This window comes from Onychostruthus taczanowskii, unplaced genomic scaffold (genome assembly GCF_017590055.1).
Source record: "Onychostruthus taczanowskii isolate IOZ18803 unplaced genomic scaffold, ASM1759005v1 scaffold67, whole genome shotgun sequence".
Lineage (NCBI taxonomy): Eukaryota > Metazoa > Chordata > Aves > Passeriformes > Passeridae > Onychostruthus > Onychostruthus taczanowskii.
Window position 1 is genome coordinate 4,159,500 of NW_024504455.1, and position 24,318 is coordinate 4,183,817.

The following is a 24,318-nucleotide window of genomic DNA, read 5'->3' on the forward strand; positions in this document are numbered from 1 at the left end:
GTGACCAGAAGACACGGCAATGTCTCCTGAGCCGTAGGCAGAGATTTCTCCCAGCTTTGGCCTACACCTGCCTTGAGTGTGCAAGTCACCAGGAGCAGCTCGCTGCCCACCAGCTGTTTTTGGATGTGGTCACGCATGAGGTTAAGACGTGCCTGGACCCAAATGCGTGGGCAGTTTCCTGCACCTGGTGGAAAGCGTCTCTGGCCAGCAGCGTCCTTCTTGCATCCCGAGCAGTGGCGAGTGTGTATCATCTCCCCTGTGTGTATGCGTTTCTCTCCTTAGAGACCAGCATCTCCTTGGAGATAATCAACAACGCCACCAATGTCTTGGAGGGAGAGAGCCTGCGCTTTGGCTGCAACGTGCGCTCGGGCTTCGGGCCCCAGAGCCGCCTCTCGGTCGCCTGGCAGCTGGTGGACAAGCTGAACCGGCGCAGCGAGATCGTGCGTCTGGACCGGGAGGGCACCCTGCACCCCGGCCCCGCCTACGCGGAGCGCAGCAGCTACGGGGGCATCCAGGTGGAGCAGGTGCGGCCCGGCTCCTTCACCCTGGAGATCTTCAACAGCGTCAAGGCGGACGAGGGCCACTATGAGTGCCGGGTGGCCGAGTGGACACGGACGCTGGATGGGGAGTGGCAGATGGTTGGGGAGCGGCACACGAGCACCCCGGTGTCCATCACTGCTCTGGGTGAGTACTTGAGGCCTGGGGGGCCCTGGGGCCACGGTCCCCCACATGCCTGGCCGTTCCCCAGGAGGTCACCTGCAGATCACTGAGGATGTTCTCAGTGCTCCTGTCTTTGCTTGCCGGCAAAATGGAGGCACCCAGCAGCCTGCCCACAGCTCCTTGTAGGTTGGTGCAAAATGCCTGCATGCGCCCTTGTGTGTTGGGGCAGTCTGAGGGGTGGCTGTGGCAGGAGCAGAGCATGGAATGGCTGAGGAGAGTTATAGGGCTTCCAGTGTCCTTCAGAGCAGAGAGGCTGCCAGTCCCATGATGTGTTCTGCCAGTACTGGAGCTGAGTTTTGGTCAGTGCAGTGGTGGTGCTCCATTGGCAGCCCTGGAACCAAAACCTCCTTGCCTGCCCTAGGTAAAACTTACTTCTGCCCACACCAGATCAGGAGTGCAGAATGCTGGGCATCTGTTGGCCCAAAAAGCAGAAATGGTGGGCATCTCTTGACAGAAAACATGAGTCAGGAATGGTCCTCGCTGCCTCTGCAAGGATGCACTGAGCTGCTGGCCCAGAACCACAATGTTGTCCATGACCAAAGTAAACCAGTACCTTGGGATCATTGCTGCTGGTATTCTGCTCTGCCAAGGGGCTACTCTATTCCAACACAGTGAAACCACATCAGTTTAGGAGAGGTCAGGTAGGGAGGTTGACATTGTGCATGGATTGTGAGTTACTTTGGTCCTCTTGGGCTGGTTCCAAAAGAGATCTCCAGAAGGCTGAAGAAGGGATGACTGCTTCGATGATGCCACTGATTCTCAGAATGCCAAGACTAAGACACTCAGGGAGCTCTGTTGAAAGGTTAAGATGGAAATTTTGGCAGGAGGGTGGGGATTGTGTGGCTCTTACTGGTACTCTGAAGTATTAATCTTAAGTTTGACAAGATGTGTGTGAGACCAGACTTCAAAGTCATATTGTATTCTGATGAAAATCTTGCTTTTTTCCTCCTTTCCTATCCTTTACTTTTGACCTCCTTTCAGAGGCTGTTTTATCTGGAGTTAGAAATCTTTTCTGTATAGCTTCCAAAAGCAGGTAGGGATGTTCTTTTGTAAAGTACTAAAGCAAGATTCTCATCTAGTTTCAATGGTATCTTCCTCATGAGGTCAGCAGCATTTGGCTTGCTACAAGTCCCACATGTCAGCCCTTCCCTTTACTCTGCCACTTGTAAAAGTCCTGAGATTAAGCACTGAGATTTTAAAATGTGCCACTTCTGCTCTCGTTAAAATTTAAGATGCTCAGAAGTGCACAGCAGTTCCAGAAGAAGTGTTGGAAAGGTTGTCCCACCTCCTCCGTTCCTCAGTCACCGGCTGTTGAGCATGTTCTGTCTAGTCCTAAGAAATTCCTAGGTCTCTTTAACTAGCAAAGCTGAAGTACCTCATAAAAATATAGTAGAGAAACTATTGAGTATTGTTTTGCTGCTAAATCTGGTTTTGGTTTTTTTTTTGTTCAGCTTCATGTTTTTGAAATGTCCTGAGAAACTCAAATTCAGGGTACTAAGAAAAAGCAAGAGAGGTTTATTGCCTCAGAAACTGCTGTTCTAAAAGAAAAAAATGCAGTAAACTTAGTGACACTCACATTTCAAGTTAAGGTCTCATTGTTTGCCAGCCTGCCGGGGTAAGAAACTCTTCAGCTGATGATGTTCAAACCCACAAATCTAACCACAGGGTGGTTCAGAAGCAAGAGCCAGAGGACAGAGATGTGCTGACAGAGGAGACCAGATGTTCCTGAACTTCTGAGGCTCTTGAGTGTGTGGCATGGACTTAAGTCCCAGTGTGGCCACAGAAGGAGGGGGTGAAGGAGTGGTGTATTTTTGTAGGGAGGTTTTACAGAAAATCAATCCACTTTTATGCTTTTTGTACCAAGTCCCAAAAGAGGAAGGGCTTTTGTTTGTTAAGTGCCATGACCATGTTGACGGAGTTGAAGACCTGAGAAACACACCTGGCTTCTGCATGACTTCATGAAGCGTCCTTACCCAGGCCAACTGGAGAGTAAACTTGATTAAATCAGCTGGTGTTGGTGAAATTAAGTTGGCTTTCCAAGGCCTTCTCTGGCTCAGGGTTTCTCTGAGCTGGGCCTGCTAACACAAGGGAGCAGGAGGGCTGCAGGGGGGTCTGAAGGTGAGGGCTTATGTGGGGCTGAGACACGACAGCTCTGCAGGGGAGGCAGCCTGGGTCTCCTGGGTAATCACTGGACATGCTGTGAGAGGCTTTAATCCTGAAGATTGACCTGTTTTCTCAGTAATTACACATCCTGGAACTCTGGCACGGTGACGCTGTGGGGTTGCAGAGGCACTTGCTGGAAGTGAGCAGATTTGGTGGGCTCCTTGCTGTGCCCGGTCTGCCTGCAGCAGCAGGGAGCTCCTGGCTCATCTTTTCGAGCCAGTGGCAGGCTGAAGCTCCATGCTGATCCAGAAGATGTTCCTTTTTTGACTGTGCACTGTGTGGGGTCTCCTCAAGCAGTGGCGGCTCCGCTGAGAGCTGGGGTGGTCAGCACTGCAGGGAGAGGGGGAACTGTCAGCCCATGTGGGACACCCCATGGAGCCTCTGAGGAGGGGAGCACTTCTTGGGGACCTTGGCAGAAGAGAACAAGGTCCCTGCTGAGTCTGCTGGCCACACTGAAGTGATTGGAAGAGAAGAAAATGTTTCTCTCTGCAGCTTGGTTCAAATGAGCAATGGAAATATTCTGCCTGAATATGTAAGCCTGACTGGCTAACTGGAATATGTTACCTTTTAATTACTAACAGACTGCTGATTTCAACTCCTCTAAACAAACAGAATGCTGACGATAGACAAGTCAAAGTGTATTGACCAGCATACAGAGTGGCAGACATGAGAGAATAACTGCATAAAGCTGTCCTGGAGTTGTGATCTGGAAGAGAACAAAAGCTGTGCTGTGTGAAGAACAGGAGCAACCAGCTTCTCTTTCAGTTTGCCTCCATCCTGGGGTTTTGTAACCATTGCCACCTCTACAATGCATGTTTTGAAGGCTGCTACTTCTTGTTTTCCTCATTTTTCCTCCAGCTGCAGCCACCAGACGCAGACCTGGGTTGGGGGACAGGGTGGGACCCCCTGCCCAAGAGGTGGATGTGAATCACAGGGGGCTGGTGCTGAGTAGCTGCTCTGCCAGGTGCTCTCCCTTGCCATTGTGCTGCTGCATTTCCATACAGGGTTTTGGCAGCCTGCAGAGGCCGGTCTCAGGGGATCTCACTGCTCTGGGCAGAAGTCAAGGGCAATCCCACTATGGCTGCAGCCCGTGCTCACTCAGGCAGTCACTGCTGCTCAGGCCGTCACCACTTTTGTGTTTTTGCCACTCTGCTTTTCACCTCACTTGGCCATACAAATGAAAAGCTGACACAGCTCGAGAGGCTGATGGCACCACTGGATGACCACGCTGGCTCTTGCATGCTGACGGCAGGGCCCCCTCAGGCAGGTGTCTCAGAGCCCTCTCCTCTCTTCCCACAGAGGCCGGATTTGCTGTCACCGCCATCTCCCGCACCCCGGGCGTGACCTACAACGAGTCCTTCGACCTGCAGTGCATCATCAAGCCCCACTACCCGTCGTGGGTGCCGGTGTCGGTGACGTGGCGCTTCCAGCCGGCGGGCAGCACCGAGTTCCACGACCTGGTCACCTTCACGCGCGACGGCGGCGTGCAGTGGGGCGACAGGGCCGCGGCCTTCCGGACGCGCACCGCCATCGAGAAGGCCGAGTCCAGCAACAACGTGCGCCTGAGCATCAGCAGGGCCAGCGACACCGAGGCCGGCAAGTACCAGTGCGTGGCCGAGCTCTGGAGGAAGAACTACAACAGCAGCTGGACGAGGCTGGCGGACAGGACCTCCAACCTGCTGGAAATCAGGGTCCTGCGGCCAGGTGAGTGCCAAGGGGTGTGTGGAGAGGGGTTGGGGGATGTGCTGGTGCTGCAGAGGTCTCCCCTGAGTTAGGACTGCTCTTCTGGCAGTGGGTGATGTTTATTGCTTGTAGCTGGCTCAGCTTTTCGACTGTGATTATGTTGGAGCTCCTTTGTCCACCTCTTTGCCTCTTTTATGCTGTTCCTGGGGTTTTCTTCTGGAAAGTGAGGTGGCTGAGCTCAGTTCAGTGTCTGGAGTGTTCCTGTGAGACAGAGGTGGTTTTCAGGTTGCCACCTCCATTTACCATGGCAGACTTGGAAAAGAGAGGAGAAGAATGGGGCAAACGGGATCAAAGAGAGGGATGTGTTCCCACCAAAGCTGCACATGCATCATAGTTGGGGTGCTGCACCTCTGGTCTAAAATCTGGGTGCAGCTCTCATTCTGCTGGAGGCACCTTCAAAAACAGGTGGTGATCACAGAGCCTGATTTTCATCCTCACCAGAAATTGACCCTTTTGGCCCCTGAAAGCCTCCACAGCCATGTGTGCACGCTCAGAGTGTGCAGCAGATAAGCAACAGGCACCTGGCAGGGACAATCAGAAAACCTGCAAGGTGCTGTCCCTGTACAGCCACTGGAGAGAGTGAGGGGCCTTCTGTAGGCCTTGCCACTGATATTTTTTGGTCTCCCTATTGTGCATGAAAAGTGCAAACATATGTGGCCATGGTAGCTGTGGGCTGTTGCTGAGCTGGTGTATTGCTTTCTCGGCCTTAGGGGTGGAGTTGGTGTTTGGAGTTTAACACCTTCAGGACTGTTAGCTCAGGTCCTTGCTGCATGTGAGTTCTCCTCTTGTGTTCCTGCGCAGAAGGACTCCTTCCTAGGGTCTCTGCTGGTTGGACTTTATGTTTTTCCCATCAGTATCCCTCTTCATAATCCCTCCACCTTCCCCTCTTCATACTCCTTCCACCTTCCCCAACCCTGCCTTTAGACAACTCAGGGGATGCTGTGAGCTCGAGCCACCTCATGAGCTCTCCATAATTTTTCTTCCCTCTCTCTCCCTTGCCCTCATCTCCAGGTTAATCTTCTCCATTTATCTTGATTATGCTGCCTTGTAATACATGGTTTACTGCTTGCAAGGTCGAGTTGGTGATGTTCATCATTTTAGCTTACTTCCTTAGGAAGCAGTGTTGAATGGATGTGGTCCCTGGAGTAACATGCTTCTTCACAGCCCTATGCATGCATATCTGTGTGTGAGACAGAGAGGGAAAGAGAAATCCTTGGTAACAGCTTCAGGAAGAGAGCCTATGTGTCACAGCTCAGGGTGGCAGGCAGATCAGTTAAACCATGCTCTGGCAGCCTGTTGTTCTTTACTGGAGCAGTAAGACTCAAGTGATGCCTTAACAGAACAAGTTGTCCAGGTCTCCATGGTTTTCACCTCTCCCTGTCTCCCAGCTGCTCAGCAGACAACTGCAAAAAAAAATCTTAGCTGTCAGTTCGGTGAGGCCTGCATAATGTTTGAGGCTTTATGGCTCACAAGTGGGGATGGAAGGGAAGAGGGACTCCTCAGAGCTCTCCCACCACCATGGCTGCACCCTCTCTGTGTTTTGTTACCATGTCCCAGGCAGCCCCCTGGAGTGGGCAGTTGATGTTCTCCATGAATGAAATGTTGGCAGTCACACCAGGGACTGCTCTGGTTCTCTCTGGTTTTGCAGGTAGCAGTGGGTTGTATTGTGTCATTCCTGGGTCTTTGGCTGGATGATCTCCAGAGAGGATCCAGGATGATCTGGGAGACACCTTCCCCAGACACTTCTGAGTGAATGTCCTAGAGGCCTCCCAGTCAAACCTATGCTGATGAAGTGGGTGCTGGTTTTTAGATAAATATCCAAGGCTTCTCCAAAAAGTGTCATTCAGGACTCCAGAATGAGTAAACAGCTGAGAGAGCTGTCTGTCTACTTCTGTTCCACTACAGTCACCTTAATCTGACATAACTTTAGGCTGCTCTTTGGTGTCTCAATCCTAGCCTTTCCTTTGCCATTAGCCATGGGTGTCTGCCTTCACCCATATGCTTGGGGTGACCTATCTCCACTACCAGGCCACTAAGGGACACCATAAAGAAGAGTTATCTGGAGATCTTTTGGCAAATGGAGCCAGCATGTGTTTCTAGACTGTAAGTTAATGTGGGGATTCTAGTTCCCTCTCAGACCCCTGCTCCCTGTTTGAGTGACCTTTCTATTTGACAGGTTCCAGGTGCAGACATGGAAATCAGTATACCAGCCTTTGAACTGTGTTGAGGAGAGAAAGGTAAATTAGTCGTGGTGTCCTTGCTTTGTGAAATCTGAGAAGAAATGAGCAGTATTTTGAGAAATGAAACATGTAGGGGCTGAAGGAGGCAGCAAGGAAGGCAGGCAATGACAGCATTAACCCAGCTCTGAGTACAGGGTCTGCAGGCATGATGGCACAAGTCTCCTGTGGCATCTGAGCCACATTTGGCCTTTGAGACTGACATTCCCGATCCCTTGGGATTTTTTTGTTCTAAAGACTGCCAGTGTGAGGAAATCCCCCATAAAAGGTGCTGGCTGTGTGTGTGAGAGGTTATAGAGAATTTGGGTATCATGTCAGTTCACCAGCAGCAGCACTGGGATCCAAAGCTCCATTTCCTGGCCTGCTCCTCAGTGTCATGCAATCCTGCACACCTTAGGTTGAGAGCTCATGTGTGCTTTACAGGGACAGAAATCTCCACTGCTTTAGGGCCACTGCTGAGTTTTAACTTGTGTAGGCTGGGGCAGACGTGTATGCTGGTGTGAGGGGCTGTTAGACATGGCTGGAGACCAGACTGGCTAGATAGCCTGTGGCTATTTTATTTCCCTGCAGTAAGTGTTCTCCTTTTCACTTCCATCTCTCAAGATGCCTGTTGTTGCTTTCTTGGTGAGCTCATGTTGCAGCAGAAGGGGAAGAATAATAAAAGTACATCTCAGTTCACACCAGCTGCTTCCCTGAAACCAAAGCTGGCAGGAGACCATGCACAGTAGTGCAGTTTGAACTAGAAGGGAGCCCTGACTGCAGGATTGGAGATTTCTTTTGTGTTTGGGGCTCCCGTTCTGCTGCAGTATCTGGCCTGCCTCTGAAAATCTGCGTCTGTCATCCCCAAGGCCATCATCCCTTTCCCCTGAGGGTTCACCACCATTTTCCCATCTAGAGACATTGCTTTGCCCTTTGCTTTTCCCCTTTCCAGGTTGAGAAGAGCAGCCAGCATGCAAGGCTTAGTGGGCTGGTATTTGAGAGGTCCATCAGGATTAGCTGTGTCCTGCCCTTGGAAAGGACATGTGGGGTGGCTCCCTGGCACTTACAGTTTCCCTGGGTTTTAGGGGAAGCAGAGGTACCTTTTAGGGGAAGCAGGTGATTCCTTTTGAATCCAAGTGACCCTGGAAGCATTTGGATTCAGGCTGAGCTCTGAGTGTCACACTGAGATGCCAGCTGACCTCACTGTTCCCTGCCCCCTTTCTTGCACAGCATGGAGGGGAAACCATGCTGGGTCCTGCGTGAGGGAGGAAGGTGGTAAATAGGTTCAGACAGGTCAAGGGAAAGACCCAAGGGCTGTCAGGCAGGCTCTGTTCCCATCTCCCCCTTGGATCTTGCTTCTCCCTGCCAGGTGTCCAGGGATGAGACAGCAGGCACTGTCTGGGAGTAGCGCGTGTCCGTGTGGTGGGCAAGACTCAGACAAGGGCAGCAGACAGTGCACCACAGGAGCTGTGCTGCAATCTGGGCAGGCTTGGGTGTCTGCAGAGTGCTCTCTCCTTTGGCAAGGAGGCTTGGGGCACATTTGTGCTGTTGTATTAAATTGCCATTGTCGTTGTGTGTGTTACTGCACTTACCATTCCTCTGCGGCACAAATGAGGGGGTGATTCAGCAAAGTCCTGGGGTCTGAATACTGGAGAGTGTATCTGGCAACAGCAGAAGCAGAAAGCAGGGCTTTCACACAACACCCCACCCTCAGAGCACCTTCTTACCCCTTTCATATTCATACAGCTCCCCACCCCTCCATCCTTGCGTTGTCCCTTGTCCTGTTCCTTTGTGACTAAATCTGGATCGGGCGCTCAGGGAGAAGCTGCAATCGCCTCTATAAATCTGTCCTCTTGCTGCTGGGATTTTGACAGTAATGAACATGGGAGGAGGGATGGCAGGGGATGGTAACTGAGCAGAAGCCAGGGGTGCTGGGCTCCTCACTGCTTTTTTGCAAGCCAGTCTACAGCAGATTGATTGACCTGGGAGCCGTCGAGCAAACAAGGCAGTCATGTTCTTCATTAGAGCATTAATTATCTTCCAGAGGCTCTCCAGGGGCCGCTTCTTAAAGTTTGGTTGATTAGAAGCTGTCAAGTTGAAACCATCATGGAGGCGGGGGGGATGTGGAGGCTTGTCAAGCTGGTCTTGGAGGAGCTGGAGGTGGCTTCTTCCTGAACCTTTCTTTAGGAGTGGGTTGAGCCAGAGCTGTGCTCTCCATGAAGTCCTGCATTTAGGTGGGTGCAGAGCCCTGTGCTGCTTTTCTGCTCTCCACAGGAAACTAGAGAGTGGCTGTGCTGGGCTAGCAATGGCCAGAGAAACCTAATGAGTGGAGAATGAAGGACTCTTACCTCTTTGTCCAAGCCCATCCATGGCAGCCACAGAGAGACTATTCAGTCTTATGCTCCTCCTTCTCTCTGAAGGCTCACTGAGCAGCCAAGCTCAGTGAGATGGTTGTGACTGCAGGCTGAGGATGCTGGGAAGATGAGGAGGGCACGAGGCAGAGGAGAGCTGAAAAAGGAGGCTGCTTTATAGCACACTCAGTGCTGGGAGAGAAGGACTGATTTTCAAATAATTAACCACCAAGACATTTGTGGAGTATAGTGAGAAACTTTCCTTAACTCAGATACTATTGTTAATACTTTCATTCCATCTCATCTTAGTAATTCTTAGTCATTTCAGTGTATAAGGAGTCCTTTCATGGATGGATGTGAAAGATGCCTTTTCTACTACAGGTGGCCAGTGGAATACTGACCAGACTCTTAAGTGGAGGCTCAAACAAGTGTTTTCAAAGGCCACAAAGTCTGTGCTTTCACCTGACATTTCTTGCTTCTGGCAGCATCCAGCAATAAAGTTAAGCAAGCAGAGTTAATGAGCTGGAAACTTCCTTACAGAAGTGAAGTCTGGAAACTGAAGTTTGCTGCTTGCTTAATCCCAGAGTGGTTTTGCTCTGTAGAACAGCACTGCTTCCCTGCTTTACAGCTGCCTGCTCCATCTGGCAAATGGTTGTACTCCTGCTTGAGTGCTGAAAGAGTTCAAGAAGAGCTCAGAAGAGAGGAGCCTGTTCCTCAGCAGCAGTGGCTGTGGCACAGAGCAGCCTCCTCTTCCCTGTGTGCTTGGGGACTTGCTCCTTTCCCTTCACTGCCAGGGGTGAGACCTGCTGTTCCTCCTCAGAGCTGCTGCTCCTTCCTTCCAGCACACTGAACACATGAAATGAAGGGGCTCAGTGTTGCATGACCCAGAGCTGTCCCCTTGCATGGAACTGCATTAGTGACCCAGCTGGAGCCCTTTTTCTTCTGCAGATAATAGAGGTAGAGTTGATTCTCCTACTCTTGCCCATTTGCTCTGGGGAGCTCTGTTGCCATACTTGCCAGGTCCTCTGGGACAGATTCCCCACTTAGACTTGCTGTCACCTCCTTGGCACAGTTATTCATCCCAGGCCAGCACCCCAGAGTGCCTTTTCTCCACATTTAGCCATCACTCCCTCGTCCAAACATCCCTGTCCTCCTGGGTGTAAGCATCAGGGGAGGGAGCTCATGCTGGATGTGCTGCTGCATTCCTGATCTGTTCTGGGGATGATGACGCTGGCCTTGTGGGGTCAGAGCTGTGATTCACCTCTCCCTGCATTTGGTTTTCCTTCTGGGTGTGGTGCTGCTTGGCTCCTCTGCAGGTTTTCCTGTGAGAGCCTTCTGTAAGAGCCAGGTGTGTTGAGCTGATTGCAGCCAGTTATGTTCAAGGTTTCTCTTGGGACTCCAGCCTGGAAAATGCACCCAGGGGCGTGACCTGAGAAGTTGAACTTTAAATGGATGAAGCATCTTGGATGCATTTCATAAGGGTGAAGAGTGTGGGAATGCATCCTTGCACCTAGTGGAACCTTAACCTGACTCAGCCTGCTCTGTGTGTGCCCACTGATATTAGTGCAGGCAGTCTTTCTTTTCAGCCCCCTGACAAGACTGACAATGCCAGGAGGCCTGGGCCGTATCCAGGATGTGCTAATGTCTTCAAATTAGCTCTCTCCGTGGTTACTTTTTAGGTGCAAATCTTTTCACTTCCATTTCAGAGTACTCTCTGCTTTCTCTCTTTGCTATCTCCTGAGCAGCTTTCCACTCCTGTTTGCAGCGTGGATATACAAAACCATGGTGTCAGCCTGTTTGCAGTCTGCACATGCACCTTCTTTGATGTTGTCTTGAACAGCTTCTCTCTCTCCACACACTTTAGCTTCTCATCGATTCCCTGTTTGCTTTCCCTGGACTAAAATACTCTGTTATGAGCAGTACTTAGACGGTGTCCAGCTCTAAAGATTTGTACCTCCTCCTGTCCTTGAAGATCTCAAAAGCAGAGTCAGCAGGGGCAGTCCTTGAGGGAGAGGGAGACTGGTGATGAGCAGCTTTGCAGCTGGATGTTGACCACTCTTGTCCTGTCCCAGTCTCTGCATGGAGCCCCTGCTCTCCGTGAGGTGAGTGGCCTCGGGGCCAGCAGGCTCAGTGCTGCAGCAGCACAATATTTCTCTTGCTGCATTCTCAGCCCCCCAGTCAGAGCAGTGCCCAGCCCAGGGGTCCCTCCCCATATGCCCAATCCACCCCTGTGCATGGCACCTGCACCATTTTTCTGTGTTCTGTATCCTGAGGAATGCTTCTCCTGGCATGACAAACTGCATGTTGTGACGTTGGTCAAAGGCTGATTCCTGGGTTCACTGAACCTTTGATCTGCTTCCTTACAGCAAAATGGCTGCAAACATGATGAACCTGTGGCTCAGGTTCTTTTATTTTAACATATCTATGTATACATAAAAGTTTTCTCTCAAGGCCATCTTACTTTCTTAAATAGGCATTTGGGATGCTACTAAAGAAAATTACTATAGTTTTCCTTGTCCTAATTAACAGAGAAGCAGGGAGTTCAGATGATGATGGATCTGTAGCCCATTATGCTGAAATATGTCTTCAGTCCTTAAGAAGTTGAAGAATACAATTGCTTCCGAAATGACAGATGGCTCATTTCACTGGGCTGTTCTTCCAACAGTAGTTGTACTCGCTAGTTACAGAAGCAGCATCATCCATGAACGTTCAGTTTTGGGGAAATGCTATCTTCAGCTGCAGTTAAATGTTGCCATTCCCAGGACTTGGCAATACTGGCTCCCAGGTGGGAAGTAAACTCCTGCAGGTGGAGCTGACCTGGCACTTTGCTGCACAGAAGGAGGTGATCCTCATCCCCAGTGTGGGCTGCTGGCTGCATGGTCCTGTCCTATTCCTTGTGCTGGCACAGGTCCTGCTGTGCACCAGCTCAGTTTAGTATACCTGCAGAAAGCTGTCCCAGTAGAAGGGAACAGTTAAAGGTGAGTGAAGTGAGCTAATGCTTGGGTGAATTCAGCTGGGTCCTTCTCAGGGGACTTCTCTTTGCATGGAGAGCAGCACCTGACACTGGCAGGGCTGGTGTGGGAGTATCCAAAAGATCTCCTGATCCTGCCTGAGCTCTGTCTGGAGAGCTTGCTCTCTGGATGGCAAGAAAATGACATTTCACACCACCCTAAGCAGCTCATCTGTGTCATCCCAGCACTCAGTTTTTCAGCAGGAGCTGCTGAAAATGCCCAAGTCAAACACAGCGTGTGTGAAATCAGCCCTGCACTACAGGGAGCAGCTGTGCTCTGAGTGTGCAACCGCACAAAACTGCCAAGTTGTTTTGTGAGGGAGGAAATATCTCAGGAAATCCAGCCTCCAGCATGGCATGGGAGTTGGTGTGTGGTGCTGCTGTGTGTGTTACAACTTGCTCTTCGGGTGCATTTAATTACTTTTTTTTCCTAATTGACGGAGCACTCCTTTGTTTGAAATCTTTCTGACGAGAAGTTGATTAAATATTGCTGTATGTTATTTTTTTATTTCTGTATCCTCAGTGTAGCTTGATACTGAATTTATCTTCCAGTGATCCTATCTCCATATTTTAATTTCCAAGTGATCAGTGAGCTGTATATTGTTTTCTGACAACAGGCACAACTCATGCTGGGAATCTTTGATTCCTCCCTCCCCTCCTCTCTCCCATGCAGAACTTTTTATGTGCATACCAGGGTTTTGCAGGCAAGTTTCTGATTTTAGGTTTGTGAGGCATTTTGCTTTGGGTTACATTTGTTTCTTGCTGTTCTTTACACTGACATGGTTTCTGTTTCTTGGGGAAAGTCCTGTTTTTTCCAGGCCAGTGGTATATCCCAGCTGGTAGTCTCTGCCTTAGCCTTAGCTGGACCTGGGAGGCTGTGAGCTTCCCAGCTTTTTCCATCCTTGCCTTTTCTGTATGTGCTGGCAGATGTATGGCTTCTGGGCCTTAGAAAGCCTTTCTGGATCACACATGATTCCTCCCCAAGGCCCCACTTGGTTACCTGCTGGTTTGTTAGCTGCTCCACAGGCTCCGGCACGGCTGGTAATGCCAGGCTGTTCCCTAGCCAAGCACATGTCCTTGTCACTGCCTGCAGTCTTCACACCCAGAGATGGACTTGACCCACTCCCACAGTGTTTGGTGGGTCTGCAGTCTGACTGTGCTGCTTTTGGGGAGGGGCAAGCCATGGGGCCACTTGTAGGTACTTTGGGATGATCAGACTTCTTGGGGCTGGAGCTGGTGGGGGTGCAGATGAGCAAGCGGATCCACCGTAGGCTTTGAGGAGAGGTGCCTGTTCTGCTTTGCCACAGCACCCTCTGGCACCGTTTTGAGAGCATCAAACTCCACTCCCCGGGCTGCAGTAGCACAGTGTCCTTCCGTCCTGTGCCCGTGCTTGGGGCTGAGTGCTGGGCAGGGCTGTTGGACAGGTGATGGTCAGCATGGATGTGCACAGCTACTTAAATACCCGGCTGGTCTTGCTGCAGCAGCTGTGAGGCTGGGGAGTGTCTGGGCTGCCTGCTGGGCTGTGGACTTCACAGCAACTTGCTGAACATGTTGAAATGCAGGTCACTTGGTGGTGTTCAGTCACAGGCTCAGCTCTTTTGTCTGACCACATGGGAGGGGGCTGAAGCTGAGCCTTCCTCAGGAAAGGGTTAATGCTGTCTTTCCTTCCCACAGAACTGCTCTCCCAGTAATTCAATCATGTCAGCCTGTTTGCAGGCAATAATTCATTGTTATAGGAACACTACAGTAAAGTGACAAGTTAATAATGGCAGTAATAATGGCAGGCAAAGTCTAATGCTATTTCCCTTTCTGCTGCTCCTGTTGCACCAGCAGCCTCCCATGTTGGCTAATGCAATTTGCAACCTCACTAATCCAGTTTCAGGAGGAATTGTGTTCAGTTAAAAGAGAATAGCCGGAGTCGGGAGCTGTGCTGCCATGCTCCTGCCTTCTCTGGGGAGGTTGCCCCAGTGCTGGAAGCCTTTGTCTTTACTTCGCTGTGATTTCTGTGCTCTGGTTAAGCTTAATGAGCACAGTCCTCCTAGGAGAATCTCGTTTTCTTCTCTTCTGCAAATGCCTTTCTTCTGATGCCTCCTCTCCAAAGGACTTGCACATCTTTCCCTTTTGAATTTGGTTTGATTTCAGCTAACCTAATAAACGTGAGTCACCCAGCTCTTGCCATGCTGAATCAGTAGGCTGCCGTGTACTTGCTTGACTCTGTTCAGTCATTAAAGCAGGAGTCCTTGCAGTGTCTGGGGAGGTGGAGGAGGCTCCTCAGCCCTGCTTTGTGGAAGGGAGAAGAGCTGGCAGGGGTCTGAATGTTAGTACATGGCTAAGCCTGTGGCAGTAACCTGCACACTGGTCTCTTGAATCCCAGGCAAACATCCTGGGGGAATTCAGGCACCGAGTGCTTTTCTGCCACTAGTTAGGGAAATGATGAAGCACCTCTGGGATGTGACCACAGGCTGAGGGAATGGCTGAGTTTGTGCCAAAGGCCTGGCCATTGCCCTTCAGGGTTGTACACTTGAGTGTGCTGGGGAGAGAGGGGTTCCTTCTAGAAGTCACTGTGAGGCTGTGCTGTTGGAAAAGGATCTCTCCTGACTGGCCTGCTAAACCCACTGTATGGTGTTAAACCAGGGCTGGGCTCAGGTTGGGCTGGCCTCATTTCTGCTCCCCCTGCACACACACCTCAGCACAGTGAAATCTCGCTGGAGGCTTTTAAAATTAGGACATTTCCCCGGAAAACTTTTTGCAACATTTCATCAGTTCTTTCCAAGCAAAAGTGTTCTCTGGAGGAGCTCTCCCCAGCGAGCAGCAGCCTCCAAAGTGGGACACCGCCTCCCTGCTGTGGTGACGGGGCTTTCTGGGGACTCTGGGATGGTGGTGGCCATCCTCCTGCCCACCCTTCTGTACCACAGCTGCTGGTTCATGTGGAGCTGGCTCCTTTCCCAGCGGATGGCCCCCTCCTCCTTTGCTGCAGGGACAGCATTCTGGTGTTTTGTGTGGGGCTGTTTTGGGGAAATGCTATCTTCAGCTGCAATTAAACAGTGCCATTCCCAGGCCTTGGTAATAGTGGCTCCCAGGTGGGAAGTAAACTCCTGCTGTTGTGTTTGCTTGCTGCCTACAAGGCAAAATGTTGTAAGGTGTTTGAGACGGAGCATCTTCTTATCACAGCATTTTTAGGTACAGGTTGCAAAGTGCTTTGCTAAAGATAAGTGTTGTAACCCCAGCTTGATGATGAGGAAACGGAGGGGAGGGAGCCAAGAGGCAGCAAGTCAGCAGAAAAACCATGAATCACATCACTGTCTCTCCTCCTCCTGATGACTGCTCTCCCATCCCCCAAAATATTTGTATAACTGTGCTTACCACATGCTCAGCTTGAGAAGACTGATTGCCTGCTTGATGGTGTGGAGAAAACATCTACTACATATCAGCTTGTAGAGGATCTGGCTGTGTCATAACTTGCTGTGGTTGTAAGGAGTGTCTGACCTGAGGTCCTGGCCAGAGGTGCAAGCTCTGAGGACCAGAAGCTGCCACACGCATCTTGAGATAATGATAAAAAAAACTAAGAGTTTTCTAACCGTGACTTGTTGCCAGTGTAAATTGAAAGCCTTAATAGCATATGCAGGACCAATTACAGTACATTAAGGTACAATATCCTCTTTACTGGCACTCTCCAGGGAGCCAGGAGACATTGTGGCAACAGGATTATGGTTTGCAGATGATATGCATGATAACTTCACCTAGACGCAGGCACCTGTTCCTCTCACAGAGCAGATGTTCGGGAGGCTCTTAAGAGAACATCAGCCTCTTGACAGCCAGCAGAAAATGCTGGGTAGCCGTGTCTGTTCACACGCTGTGCCCACCACCTCTGCTACCTGACATGGGGCTGGAGCAGCCCTGCCCTGCCTCACCTAAACCCCAGCCCCTGGGGCACACCGGGATCAACTCAGCCTTTGAAGGCTGAGCTCTTTCCTGGCTCTCTGCCCAGGCAAATCCTCCAGCCAGGAAAGGGAGTTTCCCCCCTGTCAGTAGGGCGAGGTTTTGCTGGCTGGGTGCCTGGGGTATCAGACTTCTTGCAACCTCACTGATGCACCAGCAGCTACAACCATTTCTATGTCATGGCAGCATCTCTAAACATGGCTTGGCAAGCTGCACATGGCATGGAGAGACTCAGTTTGCACTGGAATAGGCTTACCACCAGAATGGGAAGAGATGGATGGACTCTTTGACATTGTATTGTGCAGCTCTCATTACTCTGGACCACCAACTTCAATATTATCTGTTTTCCCCTTTTTAAATAATTTTTCTCAAATGCAAAATGAACTTTGTGGATTTGTTTGCATATCTGTGAATAGCGGCTGATGGTCAGCCCCATGGGAGAGCAGAAGTGCGAGTTGCCCCACAAAGCTTCCCATGTCTTAACGAGGATCTTTGCCCTGAGGGTGAGGCTGCCCCAAGGCACAGCATTTCCAGCTTAGCTTAGCTGTTACCAGCCTGTGGTCCATAAAAGCCTTGAATCATTACTATCTGCAAAAGGTAATGGAGAAGAGATGGGTGCCTGTATACTATGCTGGAACCAGCACCAGGATGTTGGAAGCGTTTGGCATTCACAAAATTGGAAAAGACTGAGAATGTCCTCTCTAATTCTGTGAGAGGGAAACAGAACCTGCACTTGCATCTTCTGCGGTGTGCCTCCCTTAGGAAAATAATTCATGTCTGATGAAAAGTGCATTGGCAGGGATGTCATTACATATCGCTGATAGCTCTAATCTAGAGGAAACTTTGTGCATAGTGTTATGAACCTCTGCAAGAGTATAGTCTGGCAGAGAGAAGACCTGTGATTCCCTGCCAGGGCTTGCTGCTCCAGCTGGTAGCAGCTGTAGAAGCACTACCTCATTCAGTATCTTAGGGGACTCAGCACAAATGTGGGCAAATTCCTGACTGCTGGCTGCAGTGACTGCCAAGGATGGCTTGCAAGGATGGGGGGGTGTGTGTGTGAAATTTAAGATCTCATTTTTGCCAGAGTTAGTAAGATTGCTTCCCCATTGCTCTCAAAAAGATTTCTTCCCAAAGGTTGCATGGGAGCAGGGAAAGCTGCTGAGGCGCCATCTGAGAGTCCTTGGATGACCTCAGGGGTCCGTGTTGTTTGTACACAGTGACAATTACTGTGATTATCGTCTGGGAGCAAGCCCTCACTGCTTCAGTGGAATACATCTGTCATGTACAAGGTGGGTCTGTTGCCCCAAACACTAAGATTATAATTGCTCAGTGTCAGCCATGCTCATGTAATCTCCTGGAGGTGCCACGATGTGGGAAGAGCACTGTGAGAGAAGGATGCTTGCCTCTCAGCAGCTCTGGTCTGTGTGTACCCTGGCTTTGTGTGTGTGTGTGTTGATATTGAGCAACCCACCACACACAGCATGTGTGTATATACTGCATTTTAATAGATATAGGGCTACTGACTTAACATACACAGTTGCTATAGTAACAAAGGTTTCCGTAGTAACGGTTGCAGAAAATAATCCAGTACCAATTAAAAATAAACTGTTTGGAAAGAGGGCTGGGGGAGAGAGGAAACTGCTGAGAACCACCTTCTTCTTTATTTGTTCATCTCCTAGGGACTTGGAAGATTGATTAATGCTCAAAATAACCGTTCTTAACCAATGGTGAGCCAACAAGCTGGGATGAGGGTGGGTGTGGTGGCTAAGGCTGTTGTCCTGGAGAGAAACAAAGGGGAAGGAATGTGTTTGGGGTATGGCAGAAATACAAGAGGGTGACACTGACTCTTTCCATTAGGTTGAAGTCCTTGGGGAGGCAAAACAAGGGCAGTTTCCTTCCTTTCCTTCCTCCAGTGTCTGCATGCCATACCACAGGCAGGAGTCTTTATTAGCATACTGATTAAAGCCACGGGCAATCCAGGCTCCAGGGGAATGTCTGATGTGATACCAGGATGCCTATCTCAGATGTGATAGCGCAGAAAGCATTGCTGTGGTGGGAGTTCCTCCCATCTGAAGTTGTTTGTGCCCATCCTCTCCCTGGGCACTGTCACTCATCACTTGTGCCGACAGGCATCCGAGGCCCTGGTGCCCAAGGGAAGCTGGAAGCAAAGCATGATGCAAAGCAAGGAGCCTGTGCCTTGGTGAGAGAGAAGACAACGTTGCTTCCTCACAAACACAGGATGCGTGGGATGTGTTTCCAGAGTCTGGATGGGCAACGGGTCCCCTGGCAGCCTTCAGTTGTTTGTGCCTGTGGTGCCACACTTTCGTCGTGCCACTTGGACCCGTGCGCTCGTCAAGTTTTATTGAAGAGATTTGCAGCTTGTCAGCAGCAAGGCAGCATTCCCCCTTTCCAAGGGGAGCAGCTGTATGAGGAGAGGTGAAGGAGGGGAGGCCCATGGTGGCAGAGCTGCTGGGAGGAGTGGTGTGTCTCGCTGGGTGGGAGCTGCCCCTCTCCGCTGTCTGCAGCTGACAGGGACTCCAGGGCACAGAGCGCAAGTGTCACAGGAGGGCGCCTTGTGTCCTCCCCTGCCAGCTGGAATGCCCTGGCTCAGGGCTGAGGTGACAAGCACAGCGTGAGCACACACTGCAGCAGGGGCTCTGTCTTGTGTTTGTACAGGGAGAGAGGAATTGGGAATCCGTGTGTCTCTCCTTACAGGAACTAGAGCTAATGATTCTGCTGTATCATCCTCAACACCATGGGACTGCTTAGCTACAGCGTGGGAATTGCACTTGTCCTTGGGAAGCCAAGAGAGGTGATGGGCCTGTGGCTTGTCCTAGGCTGTGCAGTTTGTGGTGGACTTGGAGCCAGATCTCCTGGCTGTGGGAGCAGAGCTTGCTCCCTGCTGATGCCTTCCAGTCTGGTGCTCTTTCTCCTCTTCCAGTTGTGCCTGCGCTTCCTCCCCTAGCTATTGCATGTCTGTGGGATACATCTCACTGAAATGGCTGGCATGTGACAGCAGTGGGGTCTCATTTAATTCACTTTCTCAGAAGTGGTTTTCTCTGGAACTGGTCAACAGCTCATTGTCCTGAGGTACAAGTGGTATGATTTCACCATGAGAAAAACCACTGAATTTGGGTGTAGTCATCTTACTAAGTCTGGTGCCTTAGACCACTATGAATTAAAAAGAGTATTTTAAAGGTCAGACTGTGAAAAAGCAGCCTCTTTCGCTGAGGGACACAGTGGGAGGATCCAGGAGTCGACAGGGGTTGAAAGGACAGATTTGGTAGAATATCTGAATGTCTTAAAGGCATATGGGACCCAAGCAAGAGGGGACTCTCTGGCCTACCCCAAATCTGGTGAATTTCTTTCCTGTGTTAATGACCCACCTCTCTTCATTCTTCTCCATTCCCCCTCGCAGTGACCAAGCTGCAGGTGAGCAAGTCGAAGCGCAGCATCACTCTGGTGGAGAACCGGCCCATCCCCCTGAACTGCTCGGTGAAATGCCAGACCAGCCCCGACTCCCACTTCGCCGTGCTGTGGTACGTGCACAAGCCCTCGGATGCTGATGGAAAGCTCATCCTGAAGACCACCCACAGCTCGGCCTTCGAGTACGGCACCTACGCGGAGGAGGAGGGGCTGCGGGGCCGGCTGCAGTTCGAGCGCTCCGCCTCGGGCGGGCTCTTCAGCCTGACGGTGCAGCGGGCAGAGGTGCGCGACAGCGGCAGCTACTACTGCCACGTGGAGGAGTGGCTGCTCAGCCCCAACCACGCCTGGTACAAGCTGGCAGAGGAGGTGTCAGGGCGGACCGAGGTCACCGTCAAGCAGCCAGGTGGGGTCCTCTTGGCACGGCCTGTGAGATTGCCACCCTGTCCTTGCATCCTCATGCCTGCACATCCCTGCGTGGAAGGAGGGTTTTCCCTCCTTTGATGTGACTCCTGTCCCTCCAGGCTGAGCTTGTGTGCCTTTCAGTGTCCTCACATGAAGGTTGTCCATCCCCCATAGTCTATAGGGCCACTGCATCCAGCCAGGTTTCATTATCCATGTAGCAAGAGTGTCAGCTAGTGACTTACTGAGAGAGAACCCCTGTGTGTGTGCCTGTCTGGGAAAGCAATTTTATGTCTTGCACACAGTTTAATTTTACTCTCTGGATCCTGGCAGGCACAGGGAGCCTTGTGTCTTTTCCCTTTGCACATGAGATGGGAATAACGTTTAATGAGGTGGGAAGCTGGCTGCCAGGAAAGGAGAAATCTGTTCTGTGGGTGGTTTCTGTGGCAGTGGATTACACTGATAAAGATGAGCTGGTGGAGGGGCTAAATATAGCCCCCACAGGCTGGAGCAAAGGGGAGAGGGAGAGAGGCAAGTACTCTCCAGAGCATTGGTACTTCATGAGGAAACCTGCCTTGTCCTTGCTTGCTCCAATTCCCTGTATCTGGAAGATAAAATCCCTCAGGCAGGATGGATGCAGCTGGATATCAGGGCTGGAGTAGGGTGTTTGGTGCATTTTCTCTGTCTGGATTTGGCTGGCTAGACACAAGCTCTATGGACAAGGGTGCAAGAGGTGTTTAGTGCATTTTCTCTTTCTGGATTTGGCTGGCTAGACACAAGCTCTATGGACAAGGGTGCAAGAGGTATATTAGATATGGTCCCTAGTGCAGCTTTGCCTGGTCACACACACAGGAAGCACAGCAGGACGTGGCTTGCTGCCAGTGCCAGCTCCTCATTTCTGTCTGCAGAGTCCCAGGATGGCTGAGGGGTGGTCGGGGACAGGGGAGCTGTGACTGTCCCCTCCTTTGCATCACCCACCTCTCTCTGGGAAGTACAGTGCTTGTTGCTTGCTGCAGCAGCAGTACCAGGGAAGTCCAGGCTGACCCTGGAAAGAATTGTGAGGAATTTAGGAGAGTTGGACACGTCATTTCGTATAAAAGAGCTGATTCCAGTCACCCTCCCGTGTATCAATGAAGTTGTGGAGCACAAACCAGGGACATTCCCGGGGCAGCAAAAGACTGCGTGTGACTTTGCCCTCATGCCACTTCTTGTTTTGCAGCGGGGCTTCCCTATAGTCAGCTGTCTGTTCCCTACCTTGCCTTTTTTTTTCCTTTTTCCACAACAGGGAGCTTACTAGCTGGGATGTGATCAGGCTACTGCCTTGTCCTAGGAGGAGAACAAGAAAAGAGTGAGGTGTGATCTCCCTTTATTAGGTCTCTGTGCACTTAGAACCTCCCAGGTCCTGCTGGGAGATTGTGGATTTCCAATTCCCTGCACTGAATGGGTCATTGGTGACTAACCTGAGATTTTCAGAAGACTCTAAAATACACAAGCCTTATTTTCTTCTCCTCCTCTATTTTTTTTGTCCTTTCCTTTTTCCGTCATTTTTTCCTCTACTTCCTTATTTCTTTCATCACACCCCAGGATTGTAGCCGTGCAGGAAAGGCTTGTGGGGTGAAAAAGGACCCCTTGCAGCCCTTGGTCACATTGCATTTCTAACGGGCTTTTCCCATAGATAACCGCCTGCAGGTCAACCAGACCCACAGGAACATCACGGTGCTGGAGAACGAGTGGGTGACCCTGGAGTGCCTGGTGAAGAACCGGACCAGCCCCTCATCCCAGCTCTCGGTGGAGTGGTCCGTGTGGCGGCCGGGCCGCGCCGAGAAGGAGGTGGTGGCCTGGCTGAGCCGGCAGAGCACGCTGCACTACGGGGAGCGGGCGGCGCTGGGCGACCTGCGGAGCCGGCTGCACCTGGAGAGCCCGGCCCCGGGCCTCTTCCTGCTCTCCATCCAGAACTCCACCGTGCGCGACAGCGGGGCCTACGGCTGCCGCGTGGAGGAGTGGCTGCTGGACCCCAGCGAGCGCTGGTACAAGCGGGCAGAGGACCTCTCCGGGCTCATCACCCTCACAGTCAAGCAGCCAGGTCAGTGGGATCTGGGGCCATCTGCCTTGAGCAGCCTTGTGCCCTCCTGGGCAGACACGAATCACCATCTGTCTGTCAGTGACAGTGGGTCCAGGCACAGGGCAGGACCCACTGATTCCTTTTTCCATGTCTTCTTGACTCTTGCTTTTCAGAAAAGAGCATAGAGCAAGTTCTGCAAATACAGCTAGATGGGCTTGGCATTTTGTCACTGCATCTACAATTTTCTCCTTTTTTTCAGCACTTTTGGCAGATAAAATAGGGTAGGCTTCTGATTTTACTCACATTTTGACTGAGAATAGGATGGAAGAAGCTGCTTGTGCTTCCCAGGTGTGCTTCAGAGGCAAGGTCCTTTCCTGTGAAGAGGTCAGTGGAGGCACAGTGCTGAGTCTTACTGAGCTTGGTGACAACCAACACCTCCAGATCCCCTTCTGCAGGGCTGCTCTCTAACCACTCCTCTCCCACTTCTACTTGTGCATGGTGTTACTTGGACCTATGTGTAAAATCCAGTCAGTTCAGTTTGTTAAATTACATTCCATTAATTAAAGTCCAGAGCTCCACTCTATCTAGATCACTTTGTAAGGCCTCTTGTCCCCCAAGAGAATCAGCAGCACCTCCCAGCTTGGTATCGTCAGCAAATTTGCTAATAGTGCATTCCAACTCCTGTATCCAGATCTTTGATAAATATATTGAACAGCACTGGCCCTAAAATTGAGCCCTGAGGAGCACCACTGGTGACCAGTTACCAGCCAGAAATAGCCCCATTCACTGTGTCCCTTTGAACTCTGTCCTTCAGCCAGTTCTTTACCCAGTGCGCCATGAACTCCCCCCATCCCACAGCTGGAAGGGTGCTGTGAGGGACAATGTGAAAAGTCTTACTGAAATTGAAAAACTGCATCCACTGCCTTCCCTTCATCCACTGACAGAGCAGGTGACACAAGGATATTGAATTATTCAATCAGACTTCCCCTTTTTGAAGCCGTGTTGGCTGTGTCTGATGACTGCATTGTTCTGTGAATGCCTTTCTGTAGAACCCTGAATAATCTTCTTCATAGTTTTTCCAGGAACTCATGTTGTACTAACAGGTCTGTAGTCTCCTGGGTCTTCTCTCATGTCCTTCTTGTAAATTGGAATATATACTGGCCAGCTTCCAGCCAAAAAGCACTTCCCCAGACTCCCAGGGCCCTTGGATAATGTTCAGGAGGAGTCCTGCCATAACACCTGATGAATCCCATCAGGCCCCGTGGACTTGTGGACACTTGGCTGACACAGCTCATCCCTCACAATTTCAGAGTCTGCAGATGGAAAAGTTACTGTTCCTGCACTCACTGTCCTCTGACTAAGGGGACTGGGCAGCCCAACGTCTGTCAGTGTTATTAAAGACTGAGGCAAAAAAACATTGACTGCCTCTGCTTTTTCTTCATCCCTATTAAATAGGTAACTGTCTTCAAGAGGTATCAGTTCAACATTTTCTTCAGACATCTTGCTATTAACAGCTTTAAAAAAGTGCTGACACAACACTGACCAATTTCAACTCTAAGTGAACTTTGACATTTGTCTCTTCTCCCTGCATATGTGAACTACAACTCTGTAATCTTCCTGCAGAGCCTTGCTTCCAGAGATCATACAATTAATTTCTCCTCTTGAGCTCCACAAGGAGTTGCTGTTCAGCCAACATTGCTTGACTTAGAACACAGTGGAGCTGCCTGCTCCTGTGCTCCCAAAAGGTGATTCTTAAATCTGACCAGCACTGATGGACTCCTAAACTCTTAAAAGCAGATTCCCCGAGTACTCTGCTAAGTTTTTCCTGTTTTAACAACAGATAAGATGCAAAGGCAGTTTACCTTGGAAAATACAAATTCCCTAGTTTTTGAGTTATGTTGCTCAATATTGAATGTCTGTCTTAAAGGTTGTAGGACAAATAACAGTACAGTCCTCCTTCACTGAGTACTTTCCAGCTTCTGAAGCAACCACTCTGTATGTTCTGCAGTGCTTCATGGCTGCCCATTCCAGCAGGGTGTCAGCCTTGTAACTGTGCAGCGGAGCTGGCAAAAGCACGAGGTTCTGGAAAGATTTTAATGGTCATTCCTGGCAGACATTTGTACTCTGGAGGAGGAGCAGGGGACAGCAGAGCTCTTATCTGCCACATCTTTGCTTGGGAAGTTTTGTTGGCCAGAGTGGCTTGAGCAGAGAGACCTCCCCAGGCAATCCCTGTGCCATGCTGGGTTGTCACTATAGTGTGATAATTGCCAGCCCTGATGGAGGGGATAA

At 50.7% G+C, this 24,318-nt stretch overlaps 1 protein-coding gene across 2 annotated transcripts in view; it reads left to right on the top strand.

The window, feature by feature from the left end:
• The window catches only part of IGSF3 (immunoglobulin superfamily member 3), a 92,580-nt gene that overhangs the window by 62,892 nt on the left and 5,370 nt on the right, over nt 1-24,318 (top strand). The window contains exons 5-8 of one of the 2 annotated variants that reach the window (XM_041420891.1): nt 283-684; nt 4,183-4,587; nt 19,561-19,971; nt 21,643-22,050. In XM_041420891.1, the coding sequence (XP_041276825.1) occupies nt 283-684; nt 4,183-4,587; nt 19,561-19,971; nt 21,643-22,050 (1,626 nt within the window). The remainder of the gene's footprint in view (nt 1-282; nt 685-4,182; nt 4,588-19,560; nt 19,972-21,642; nt 22,051-24,318) is intronic. The other variant, XM_041420892.1, reaches the window with a different exon arrangement.